The sequence below is a fragment of the Dendrobium catenatum genome, unplaced genomic scaffold (assembly GCF_001605985.2).
Source record: "Dendrobium catenatum unplaced genomic scaffold, ASM160598v2 fragScaff_scaffold_1056, whole genome shotgun sequence".
Classification (NCBI taxonomy): Eukaryota; Viridiplantae; Streptophyta; class Magnoliopsida; order Asparagales; family Orchidaceae; genus Dendrobium; species Dendrobium catenatum.
The window spans coordinates 9,039,717-9,053,924 of NW_021319518.1; the positions used below are offsets into that span (position 1 = coordinate 9,039,717).

At 32.9% G+C, this 14,208-nt stretch overlaps 1 protein-coding gene across 2 annotated transcripts in view; it reads left to right on the forward strand.

Annotated features, from left to right (window-relative positions):
• Nucleotides 1–576: 576 nt before the first annotated feature.
• The window catches only part of LOC110105597 (protein XRI1), a 30,050-nt gene continuing 16,418 nt past the window's right edge, over nt 577–14,208 (forward strand). Inside the window, exon 1 of one of the 2 annotated variants that reach the window (XM_020835158.2) lies at nt 577–993. In XM_020835158.2, coding sequence (XP_020690817.2) covers nt 962–993 — 32 coding nt within the window. In that variant the 5' untranslated portion in view covers nt 577–961. The remainder of the gene's footprint in view (nt 994–14,208) is intronic. The other variant, XM_020835157.2, reaches the window with a different exon arrangement.

Below are 14,208 nucleotides of genomic sequence, written 5' to 3' on the forward strand. Positions count from 1 at the left end.
ATAATAAATAATTATATAAATAAATATAAAAATTCAGATATGTAAATACATAAAAACTATGTGTTATGCATGTAAATATCTCAAAATTTTTTTTTTTACAACTTTTACACCTAAGTTTTTTTATCTTGCAATTTTATAAATTTGAGGTCTAAAAATAAAAGAAAAAAAATTACATAACAATATCTTGAAGTAATTTAAGTGCACTAATCTAAGCATAAATTTAAGTGTTATTAAATCATGTTGATGCAAATTACATCAATAAATTCTATTATAGTTAAAAAAAAAGATAAAAATTTAAAATTTATTTAAAGAGGAAAATCATGCCCAATGGAAGCTTTCCTTTATTGTTTGGAGGTCAAAATTTAAGTTTGTGTGCAGGATAAAGGTCTGGCTAAATAGTAAACATTTGTTCCCATTATTTCTCCATGACTCTCTGGTCGCTGTCTAAGGGGGTGTTTGGTATATGATTTACTAAACCCTTCGTTGCTTCGCAGGAGGTGTTGAGATTGCGCGAGTCGCTTCTTCGGCTACTTCCTTGCTGTTCGACTTCGCTTCTTCGACGACGTTCGCTTCCTGTCGGATCGGACGTTACAACATTTTGATCTGAAGCAACGACGGGAGCTCCCTCTCGCTCGCTGTGAAGGCAACTTTCTTCCTTTCGCGCGCTTCTTCGGCCAAATCCCGTAAATCCGACTTCTAGCGGGATTAGGATTTACCGGGATTTAGCGGATTTACGGCGTAAATCCGCAAATCCGGGATTTACGGATTTACCGCGCCATTTTTTGCGTTTGGCTGGATTTACCGTAAATCCTACTAAAAACTCGAAATAAATCCGATACCAAACACCCCCTAAAAGAAATAAGAGAAAGCGAGCGAGGGCGATCGCCGAGAGAAGTTGTGCAGCCTGCCCTCTCGCTCCTCTCTGTCTCTCTCTATCTATCTCTCCCTCGCTCCATATTTTATGGATTCCGATGAGAAAAGTCTCTGTAACAAGTGAGTTTTTCTTCTCCTTGATTTGTTTTTTTGTATCAGATGTTATGCATCAGTGCATTGGGGTTTTGTGATTAGAAGAGCCCGTGGGATTGGTTTTTGTTTGATGAACTTAGCAATGATGATGATTACATGTTTTATCTAGTTTTTTTAAGCAGTTGAAATCATGAAATCAGTTGGCATGCGTTGATTCTCTTGTATCTTTGATTTTCTTCTTCTTCTTTGTTTAATTATGGCTGATAAGCATTCAGAATGAGTATTATTTATTGAACTTTTGCGTGATTTTGCTGTTTTGATTTCTCGCATCTGATGACTAGAATGAGGATTAACGTGCTGTTGTGATGTTAGAGAGCAATGGGCAACGATTATTTTTGATGTAGTTGTATTTCATGCTAAATTTGAGTGAAGGTCTGTTTATTGTGATATGTATTTATATATACTTTCCTTTTATTTCGCGGAAATCAATTTTTTTAGGGCTACTAGTTTTTTGTTTCCGAATTCATGATTATTGTTTAAAACCTGCATTCTTGAATAAATGTGAACTAACTGTTTAAGTAAAACCTACTTTTGTAGTTGATTTCCTCCTTAGAAATGCCACAAAATGTTGCTCCACCTGTATTGTTCATAAACTTGATAACAAAATTGAACCAAATCTATATTCACAACCTAGCGTCATCCAATGTCACTTGGGTGAGTTGATCAATTCGCAGCACAATTATGAATCAGATTTAGCAAATCTCCAAGTAATTATACTCGTACTTATACTAAAAGGAAGCATTCATTTGAATTCGTCTATATCAATTCGTAAAAAACCTGAAGTTTCTAGAAGAGAGGATATATCCATTGAACTCAACAATTGAAATCGTCTAAGTTACTCATCCACACAAAATGAACTCGCCATTATATTGTTAAGTGATATTGCTATGGAATTGGCCAAATGAATCTCTACTTAAATGATCTAGACCTGAACAATGGAACTTATCAAAAGTTGCTTATGTATTTTGAAAAAAAATTCTAGAAATACTTAGATTCTTTTGTATCAAACATTGTTAAAAATTTCTATGTAAATTTACTTGTTTTACTCAAATGCAGCTCTTTTTTGTTGCACTAAATCTTGACGTGAACATATAGGTTGAGGTTTAGTAGGTGACTCTTAACACTTTCAATAATATTCAATGTCATTTTGACACATTTCGATTGAATGAGGCTATATATGGTCGCACTTTTTGTAGAGATCTAGTAAAATTCTAGAGTTCTTTACTTAGTTCTCTCGATCATTCTGTAAGGTTGTTCTAAGCTTGTTTGTAATTTTTTTGTATATCCTATGGATATATATTTTAATTCAACATCTTTTTAGGTGTGGTGAGTATGTAAGATGTCTGGAAGAAGGCGCCAAGCTATGGAGCATCTTGACGAAAGATAAATATCTCTACAAAATGACCAACAAGATTTTTTCACTTTCTAACGATTAAATCGGATGGATGATCAACAACAACAACAACAATAACAACAATCCTTTATCCCACAATGTGGGGTCAACTACATGAATCCTTTTTCTCCACTGTGTCTTGTTAAGTGTCAAATTCTCATCTAAATATAATAAATAAATTTCATTTCTAATATTTTCTAACCAAGTTTTTTTAGGTCTATCTATACATTTCTTAACATAAGTCAAATCTAATACATCTACTTTCCTAAACAGGTCATCGGAAGGCCGCCATTTTATGTGACCAAACCATCTAAAGCGACTCTCTCTAATCTTATCTTTCACTGGAGCTACTCCAACATTTTCACATATATGCTCATTTTGTATCCTGTCTTCTAGAGTAAAACCACTTAGTCACTTGAGCATCCTCATCTCTGCAACACTTAATATGTAGCTTCTCTTTTAATGGCCAACATTCTGCATCATAAAGCGTTGCAGGTCTCACTACCATCTTATAGAATTTTCCCTTAAGTTTGAGAGGGACTTTTCTATCACATAACAAGCTAGGGTACAACCTCTTGCAAATGTCTAGTGAGAACATCCATGATTAAAGCAAAAAGATATGGGCTTAAGGCTGATCCTTGATGTAATCCAACTGAAATATGAAAAATACTTGGTCAAACCACCTTTTGTTTGAACACAAGTAACAACTCTTGTATACATATCCTTAATGACTTGGATATAAGCATTATTAACTCATTTCTTATGTAGAACACTTCATAGCATTTCTCTTGGAACTTTATCATATGCTTTCTCCAAATCAATAAAAATCATATGTACATTCTCCTTATTCTCTCTATACTTCTCCATCAAACCTCTCAATAAATGCATAGCTTCTATAGTAGACCTACCTGGCATGAATCCAAATTGATTTTGAGAAACATTAGTGTCAGGCTGCAACTGATGCTCCATAACTCTCTCTCATAGTTGTAAAGTATGAAACATTAACTTAATTCCTCTATAATTCATACAATTTTGTGCATCACCTTTATTCTTAAAAATATGAATTAATACACTCATTTTCCACTCATCTGACATCTTTTTAGTCTTCAAAATAATATTAAAAAGTTTAGTAAGCCAAGAAATTCCTTCATCTCCTAAGCATTTGCACACCTCTATTGAAATATCATCAGGTCCAATAGCTTTTCCACACTTCATTTTCTTTAAAGCATCTTTAACTTCGATTTTACTAATACGTCGATAAAAACAAAAATTTTTATTTTTATTTAGGGTGTTAAGGCCACTAAAGTCAATTGCAATAACTTCACAAAATAGGTGAGGGAGTCATCAAAGTATGAAAGTAAGGAATTTGTAATTGCCCATCTTTGACGATGACGAAAAAATGAAGAAAGAAGAAATGAATTAATTCGAATATATGTCATTTAGATGGAACGAAGTATTTCGTGAGATAAAAATTTATAATAAATCCTTAGCTTGAAAGGGAAGTGAAATTGAGTTCTCTTAGGACAATGGCTTTTGAAACATTGTAATTCATTTACACTTTTTTTACTAAAAAATGAGTTATATGACATTTGTTTTTTTTATTTTTGGTAGAAGCTAATCTTTTGGCAAAAATGTCATCTTTGGTATTTAATATAATCATGCTCCATGAACATGCCGATGGTTAGTCACACTTGGGGTACTTAGCACTCGACCAACCTTAGGGAACTTGATAGTTGGTCAAACTAGGGGAATTTTGGTAATCTACTAAACTCAAGGAACATAATACTCGACCAAACTTGGGAAATCGTTACTCAATCAAACTCAGGGAATTTGGTACTTAATCATACTTTGGGAACTTACTCGAGGGGCTCAACTTCTTGGAAATTATTGAAGGGTATAAATGTTGAAGTCAATATTCCTTTTAAGTGTTGTTTGATTTGATGAAAAATGAGTGTAATGTATTCCAAATGCAAGATTTTAAGAATTTTTGTGTTTATTTTGATGAAAAAGGATGCATAGTAATTTTTTTGATGAATTTTAGCTTCACTCCATAGTTTATTTTTGATGTATTAAAGACTTATTTGATTTCGACTGAATTTTGAATACACTGCAAGTTGACTCTGTTGTTGATGCTAGTCGCTACCACTATCATCATTGCCACTTGCCACCACAACTAGTTGCTATCATCGCCTGTCACAGTTGTTGTGGCTACCGACCAATCATTATTTGGTTTTATATTGCATTCATTTTATTTGAAACTATACATAAAAAGTAATCACATTTGTTTATTTTACACTCATTCAAAAACTCCAAATATTTCAAATACGTTGATTTTTTTACACTATATTTCTATTTACTTTGCATTTTTTTAATCAAAACAAACATCCCCTTATTCAATTTGAATTTGTCCAAGCTTCAAGGAGAAACTTGAAATAAAGTGATCAAAGTTTCAAATGCAACTCGGCTTGTTAAGCAAGTTATAGATTAATGTGAATTGTTTTTTTTTTTTTATGTTTGGTGTAAGCTTTTTTTTTCTTTTAATTTTCAATTTAATTAGATTTTAAATAGTTCGATGTAAGTTTGTGATCAAATTGATCTGAATTTAGGGTTAAGCTTAAAAGTTGTGAGGCTACTCCCTGTAGGCAAGTTAAGGTCTCTAAGTAGACGAATAATCTGCATTTAACTAAGTCGCCCTAACATTTAACTATAGCATTAGTTTCATTCAAGAAATCAACAAGCAAAGAATAAAAAATGGTAATTTTCATTTATGAAGAAGAAATTACAATATTCCCAAATTGACTTACATGAAAGCACAAAATTACAAAGGTTTTAAGAATCTTGATTGCTTTTCTAAGAATTATCTTTCTTCGATTCCTCCACTCAACATGTTCTTTCTTTTTTAAAATAAAAGAAGTTAATACCTCATCTTACATAATTGATCACACCATGATTCTTCAATATGTTCAAAAATAAGACAATCCTTTCTTGATATTTGTTCTTGATCTTGTCCTTGCGCTCATCAAGTTCAACAAACTTATTTATAATTGTAATTATGGGAGTTTGTGAAGTCAACTTAGCCTTGTCTTCCTATGATTTTTTCTAGGACTCCTGTAACTTGTTATTTTGGGCTTAAATGAGCTAGTTCTTTTCTTGAGATTTCAGACTCCGCCGAAGAAGGCGGGAGGTTATTGATCTCACTAGAAGTTTGTCATTCTTCTTATCACCCGAAGTCTTTGAAGTTGCTACTTTATCTTTGAATTTCTTTTTAAAACTCCCTATGTTGACATTGACCTTATTCACAAAATTTTGCAAGATTTCTTTGTATTATGTTCGACATCCAAGGCTTTCTTAAGAGAAATATCTTCGCGCTTGGATTCTTAAGAGAAATATCTTTGCGCAAAGTAGAGTGGCTTATATGTTTTCCTACTCTTCATTGACTTTCTCAAGTTAATGCTTTTGCTGACTAACTCTTATAGTCATTCTTCATAAAAATAAAGTATGCCAAGTTGAAACTGACCTTCTCATTAGTGACATATGCAAGTCGATCAATGATAGCTTTTCAAGATGTTTATGCAAGTACTTGAAGAATACAACAAAGTCAAGATCAAAGGCAGCTGAATTCAACTTAATCTTTGATGGAAGAGCATCAACAAGCATTAACCATTGTTTAGTTTTTACTCCCCCAAGAGGTGGACAACATGCCCCTACTATTTTTGCAAATCAGATGAAATTACTTTAGAGGATGAGAATGACAAGCTTTCTCTTTTTCCTTAACTTTTTAAGTCTGCTTAAGAGTTGACTTCTCATCAAAATACTTACGGGAACTTCTTGAACCTCTTGATGAGAACTTGGCCCAACCTTGTCTTTCTCAACTTCCTTTTCATCATCATTTGAAACAATTTTCCCTTTCTTCTTAAGAGTTGAATTAGTAGTTCCTCTAGTATAACATTGAGGATGTCGTTTAGATCTTCCTACATTGCTTCATCGAAGTTAGCAATTGTTGGAATATATTTGAGAATGTGGATATTTGCATATAAAACATACAACAACAAGCCTTTATCACACTATATGGGGTCGGCTACATGAATCCTTTTTCTCCATTGTGCCTTGTTAAAAGTTAAATTCTCATTTAAATATAATAAAGAAATGTCATTTCTAATATTTTCTAACCAAGTTTGTTTAGGTCTACCTCTAACTTCCTTAATATAAGTCAAATCCAATACATTTACCTTCATAGCCGGGTCATCGGAAGGCAACCGCTTTATGTGACCAAATCATCTAAGGCGACTCTCTCTAATCTTTATCTTCAACTAGAGCTACTACAAGCTTTTCACGTATATGCTTATTTTGTATCCTGTCTCTAAGAGTAAAGTCACTCATCCACCTGAGCATCCTCATCTCGACAACACTTAACTTATTGTTATGCTTCTCTTTTAATGGCCAACATTATGCACCATAGAGCATTGCAGGTCTAGCCACCATTTTATAGAAATTTCCCTTAAGTTTGAGGAGAACTTTTCTATCACACAGCAAGCCTGATGCATTCCTCCACTTCAACCATCAAACTTGAATTCTACTAATAATATCCTCATCTATTTCTCCATCACTTTGAACAATAGACCCAAGATATATAAAACGTATATTCTTATTAATGACTTGATCACCTAAAGTCACAATCCCCCTACTAGAACTATTATTACTAAAATTACACTCCATATATTCAATTTTAGGTCTACTCAAACAAAAGCCTTTAGACTCTAAGGTTGACCTCCATAATTCAAGTTTACCTTCAACTCCCTCTCTAGTTTTATCAACAAGAAGAATATCATCAGCAAAAAGCATACACCAGGGTATAATCTCTTGCAAATGTCTAGTGAGAACATCCATGACTAAAAAACAAAAAGATATGGGCTTAAGACTGATCCTTTATGTAATTTAACTGAAATAGGAAAATACTTGGTCAAACCATATTGTATCTTAACACAAGTAATAGTTCATGCATACATATCCTTAATGACTTGAATATAAGCATTATTAACCCCTTTCTTTTCTTGAACTCTCCATAGCACTTCTCTTGAAACTTTATCTTCTGCTTTTTCTAAATTAGTAAATATCATATGTAGATCCTCCTTATTCTCTCTATACTTCTCCATTAAACCTCTCAATAAATTATAGCTTCCATAGTAAACCTACCTAGCATGAATCCAAATTGATTTTGAGAAACATTAGTATCACGTCGCAACCTATGCTCCATTACTCTCTCCCATAGTTTTAAAGCATGACACATTAACTTAATTCCTCCATAATTCACACAATCTTGTGCATCACCTTTATTCTTAAAAATAGGAATCAACACACTCATTCTGCACTAATCTGACATATTTTTAGTCTTCAAAATGATATTAAAAAGTTTAGTAAGCCAAGAAATTCCTTCATCTCCTGACATTTTCACACTTCTATTAGAATATCATTTGGTCCAACAGCTTCATTTTTTTTAAGCCTCTCTGACTTCGATTTTACTAATACGTCGATAAAAACAAAAATCTTTATTTTCATTAGGGTGCTAATGTCACTAAAAGTCAATCGCATTCTCTTAATCTTCATTGAAGAATTTATAAAAATATATCGTCCATTGAAGAGTTTATTAAAATATCTCGACCTATTTGAGGAGCATGAAAACTTATAATATTAATAATCTTAGCATCAACAATAATCTTTAAAGCTGTAATTCTATCTCTATTTCTATTAATTTTTATAACATTATCCTTTAAAATCTTATATATAATCACACGTACACCATTTCTAATACTACTCTTACAAGAATAGCATAGTTTAAATCCTAAACTATCAATCTCCCTAGCCTTCTTTCTAACTCATTTAGTTTCCTGAATGCATAGAATCTTTATTTTCATATGAATCATTATATCATTAATTCTATTAATTTGCCTGTAAGGGTACCTATATTCTTAGTTTCTATCTTAATTTTAGAAAATTTGCATATAACAACATAAATGAAAAAAAAAATAAAATAAAATATGAAGAAAATTCACTAATAATTACAAACGATGACTTGCTTGACAACTTACTTTTTTGGGATCATCCGAGAATGAGCCACATCAATAGAATCTTTTGAAGTATGCTCACTGTCATATTGATGATTTTGCATGCTCGGAAGCATTTTAGCATCTTATTCTGAAACTTGTCAAACCTTCAACCTGCTCTTTTGAATTATATTTGACCTATCTCTTATAGGCCACCCTCTTGTCAAATTTACTAAGAAAATTTTCTTTCTGTCCTTAACTTTATTTTGTAAGCCTTACATCTGTGTGTACTTGGACGAAAAGAACAATGTGTTCTTTTGATGGCTGTCATGTTGAACATAAACGGATAAACCTAAACGAGTCTAAAAATCAAGCAAAAGGAATTCAACGTTACCTGTGCTAGCACCAGCAGAAATAATCCAAGATCTTGACCACTTCAGGAAAAAGGAAGTCACAGGACAAGTCAAAATTGATCTTGTTAGAGGCAGAGCTCATCCTCCTTCAGCGTGTAGGAAATCCTCCATCTCAGGAATGCAGACTTTGAAATTGTTGTTGGACTTAAATTCTTTGCATAATGATTTGAAATTATATTCAATCACTAGTGATGCAAACTACCAATCCTCCTTTGTGAAGTGCAATGGCCAAGCAAGTAAAGCCTTTGCCATTATGAGAAGTAGTTGGTCAAGAGCAAGATTTAAAATCGTGCAATTGAGTTTTGAGCATCTTTTCATTCATGAGGTTAGGTGTAAGCGTTTTGAGGCATAAGTCTGAAAATCTAAAAATTATGTAAAGTGAAAATAAAGGTTAAAAGTGATTTAAATATAAGATTTAAGTAATATGTTAAAGGATGATATATAAACTTTCTATTTAACTATGAAATAACAAATTAACATATATATGAAATAAAAAAATGTATAAGACATAAAATGTCAAGTGATAAATTGCATGAAATAGAGTTGAAATTGAAATTTTACAAGAGAAAAATAATAGAAAATATAGAAATTGCATAAAAATATCATATGATATCAAGTTCAACTCCAAATTCTTTCTTTTCAAGCTCTCCATTCATCCCCGTTTAATTCCTAAAGAAAGTTAAAATAGATCTCAACAAATAAAAAATAATATGCCCCATATTCACTAAGGGGGTCTCTATTTGAGTCATCGTCATAACAAATTGGTCTCTCCCCTACTTCATCCTGTGGAGTCCAATGTCGCAAAATTTTTTTTTTTTCATTTATTTCTGTCATCTTTCTCTTTTATAAATATTTATAATGAACATAAAGATGAGAGTAATACACCAAAAATTTTATAGGAGGTGGTGATGGTGTGCGACTTTGTAGTGATCCTTGGCTGCGTTTACATCAGTGGTGGCTACGGTGGAGGCGGTGGGCTGGAGGTCGGGGTAGTAGAGAGGAAGTTGTTGTGGCTCGAGGGTGCATGAAGACGTGATTTGTTCAGGGCTTTAGTTTAGAATTTGGGTAAGTTTTAATAAAAAAACATATAAATAGGATGAGGCGTACCCCTCACTCTAGCGAGGCAATGCATCTCAACCAAATTGAGGCGCACATCTCATAAAAAAAGTTTGAAGTGTTTTTCACCGGAATTGCGTTGAGGCAGGTCTCATATTGCGCAATTTTAAACAATGGTCAAGAGCTAAAAGAACTCGTTGAAGAGCAATGGTGATTTATAGAGAATTTGTGAATGTCAGAACGTCATGAGATCAAATCTGAAGTCATTATCTTGATTAATCAAGGTGTCAAATCTGAATGTTGTCAAAGATTTTTAGTCAATTATGCAAAGATTTGAAGTGATGCATACTTAAGAAACTCAAATGGCTTTTTGGAGACAAATTTAATAGTAAGATTTGGCAGTAATGCTTGCATTATGAGATCCCGAACAACATTTTTGGACCCAAATCCATGATGAATAAATTTATGAAGTGAGAAATCAACACTCTTAACTATTTGACTCATTTGAGGAGACATAATAAGGTTCCTCAAAAGGACAACTTCATCCATCAATTTACTTAATCCTCTTTTAACATCCCCTATCACTTCACTTAAAGAAGTATCAAGGAGACTAGGTAGAGTAACAACTTTCTCAATCAAATTGCTCAAGTGCATTTTGTAGCATCTCCAAAGGTATGAAGCGCGGTGACTCTATCAATGGTCTTAGTATTTTCAAGATCATGGTTGGCTTAAAGACCGAATACCATATTCATTGATTCAAAATCTCTGACTAAACTCTTAAACTTAGTTGCTAGAATTATAACAGCTAGTTTTGTACTCGAAGACTTTTGAACTCTGCATTCCAACATACCCTCTAATCACAGCTTTATCCTCATTATCAACTTCCTTATCCTCTCCTTTGAAGCTTGTGATATCAGCATAGTAGTCTCTTTCCACAATGGGTGGCTTCAAGATGGTTGCCACTCGCTTTTCAAAGTCAGCAAATCGTTTGGCATTGTTGCAGTATCATCAAGAAGTCTCTTTGTTGTCTCTTCCAAGATTCCCTAGGTAGAGAGGTGTCACAATTAATATCTTTTTCTTAGAGAGCAGTTCGAAGAAGATCACTTGTAGTGGGCAAATCGACAACTACAACCTTCTCACCAGCATCAATCTCCTCAATTTTGTCCTCATTTATCTTCTTTAAAGTAGGTGTAGAAGAAGACTAACCTGCAGCTTTATGTTTCTCATGCTCCTTGTAACTCTCTAACAACATTGCGACAACTTCGTTGCTAGTATTACTTATTGATTTTTCATATATCTTCAAGGTAAGAGAAATGTAATGCATGGTCTTTAGAATGAAGTTTTGTAGTATTTATAGACTTACCATGATGTCAACATGTATCAAAAAGCTGTTGAAGTTCTCAAACTCATGTAATCAGTCACAATTAAAGCGTTAACTCATCAAGATAAAGTTTTTTATTCTCATTCTCTTATGACTTTGTACACTCAAATTCGCCTTTGTTGGGTTAGACTTGTCTCGCTTATCAATTTAGACCAAGCTTAAGGCATGCCAGTTTCTTAAGAAGAATATCAATTCATCATAGAGAAGAATCTGCTAGAGTAAGCGTGGAACTTGCCAACGATTTCGAGTTCGCAAAGTTATTCAGCATGGCTCTTGCTCAGCATTTGAATTGCCACACCTGGTGTTTGACACTGACTATGAAGTCTTCTGCTCTACTTGTTCAAGTCATCAAATGATGGTGCTAGAGAATTCATTAGAACTAAGCAAACATAAGTGAAGTTGATAGATGACTTGATGGCTTCACCTGAGCCTACTTCAGCGTAGAACTTAGCTGGAGTTCTCTATGTATTTTAATAGTAAGTGCGTGTTAAGTCTTGTTCCTATGTAAATTTTATTCATAAATGTGCCTTCTATCATTTCTTTGTTAGGAATTTACTGTAAAGTAATATATTCTTGTGATATATTGTCTCTAATAAACTTGTACTTAATATCAATTTTTAAAATTTTGCTATGCTGTTTGGGGGTCCCCCATTGTAAATGCTATATTAACTCTATTAAATCTCATCCTTCCGTTGCAAGACCGATACCACGATCATGAACAGTGATCCGTGGGAAGTCCGCCTGGATCACGTTGAATACCTTCCATAACTAGACATCTGATTTAGTAAGGATTTTATTTCAGTAATTATTCTGTAGTTATTTGTTTCTTCATTAGACTTTGTATAGATCTATAAATAGGGAGTATATTGTATAATAAATAAGCTTTTCTCTCTCCAATTTCCTAAATTTCACAAACTCCACTATCACTTCTAAATCAAAAATGCTCCTTGAAACTTTTCGAGTAAATTGCTCTTGTGAGGTTTCTAAACACGATATAAATTCAGTTTCAATGGTGGAAAAAGCCATACAAGCTTGCTTCTTACCTCTCCACTTTAGAAAGCATTACTTGAAGTTGATTTGTGATCAACTGATCAACAGCACATTCAACATTTTAATATTATTCCAAGACCTTGATAACAAAATTGTTTGTGGTATCTTTTAAATATCGTAGACTTCTCTTGATCTAATGCTCTTGTTCAGGTTTTATTGGTAATATACACAAATCATACTAGATTTTTCGTCTTGTGTGCATCATTGTGTACATTAAGCTTGAATATGGATCTTTCATCCCATTTCTGTTAGAGTTTGAGGGCATATTTTAAGGCTTAATCTTTCTCCTTTTGCCATTGGAGTATCATAGCATAGTGAATCATTAAAAAATTTAGTTATATAACTTCCTCGTGCAAAGCTAAATGCTTCTACAAATGATCCCTGTAGATTTTAAGCCCTAGCATGCAATTCACTTCTCCATATCTTTCATTTGAAATCTTGAAGAAATCGACTCCTTTGTAGCAAAAATTTACTCTGTATAATTCCCAATATATAAAATGGTATCCACATAACAGAATAATGATAAATTTCTCATTAAAGTTATTGATACATACACAATAATCTTTCTTTGCCATGACAAAGTCATGTGAAGTTAATTCATTATGAAATGTCAAATTCTATATTCTAGACACTTACTCAGGTAATATAAGAATCTCATATGTTTATGGGCCTAATTCTATTGGCATATTGCTACAAAACTTATAATGATAAATTTCTCATTAAAGTTATTGATACATACACAGTAATCTCTTTTTTTTTTTTTGTATTTTTTTTAGCAACAAAATAAGCCTTACATGACTCAATTAATTCAGCTGCGTTATGCTTAAGTATAAGAGCTCATTTGTTTATGATTTCTTTAGGGTAATAAATAGATCGACCAAGCCATAAACCTTTATTTTCAATTCACTCCAATTCTTCCTATATTGCAAAATTTCAAAAGTCTCTAATAAGGCATGATTGAGCCTTATTAACTGATATTAATTCTTGAGATTAGGATCAAAATGGTCCTCTAAATCTTTACGAAGGATCAAAATAGTCATATACTATTTAAAAGTCCCATTTTAGTTCCTTGACTTTTTAAATAGATACCTAAATGATCCCAATAAATGACTAATTTGGTCACTATTTAAAGAGTCAATAGACCAAATTGATATTTTTATATAATCGTAGACTGTTTTGGTTCTTTAGAAAAAGTTGGGGGACCAATTTGGTCCTTGTCTCCTTTAATTCTTCATGTATAGAAGTGATCGTAATGGTCTGTCCTTTAATTTCAAACCTTCAACAACGAATACCTTTTCAACCACTTAATCATAAATTAGACTAGTGTGCAATTGGCTTATCAATTGGTACATTGCTATAATAGTTGGGTTTTAAGCTTGTTGAGAGTTCACACATAGCTCCATCCATCTCCATTGGTTGAGTGACATCTCCTTCCATTTCACCAACATATAGGGTAATCATTTTTCATTTTCACCTTAGCTAGGATCATTATGTTCTAGAAACACGACATCCAGTGAGATGATTGTCTCATGTACGTTTTGATCCATTTCTTCTCCTAATAATGTGTATTCTTTGTAGTGTTCTTGCTATCTTATGAAAATAGACTTTTCTAAGAATATGTATCTTTTGGATTGTTCATGATATCTTATGAAGAAAGATTTCTTTCCTCTTGGATCAGCTTTCCATATTTTTAGTTTGTATCATGAACATAAATAGTGAATCCCAAGGGCTGTTAGTGATCCAAGTCTAGCTTTTGTTTGCCCATAAATCATAAGTAGAAGAAATCGATTTTTAGGATTTATGATTAAGTGAATAAGCACCGTTTTTAATGCATCTCCTAAGAGGAGA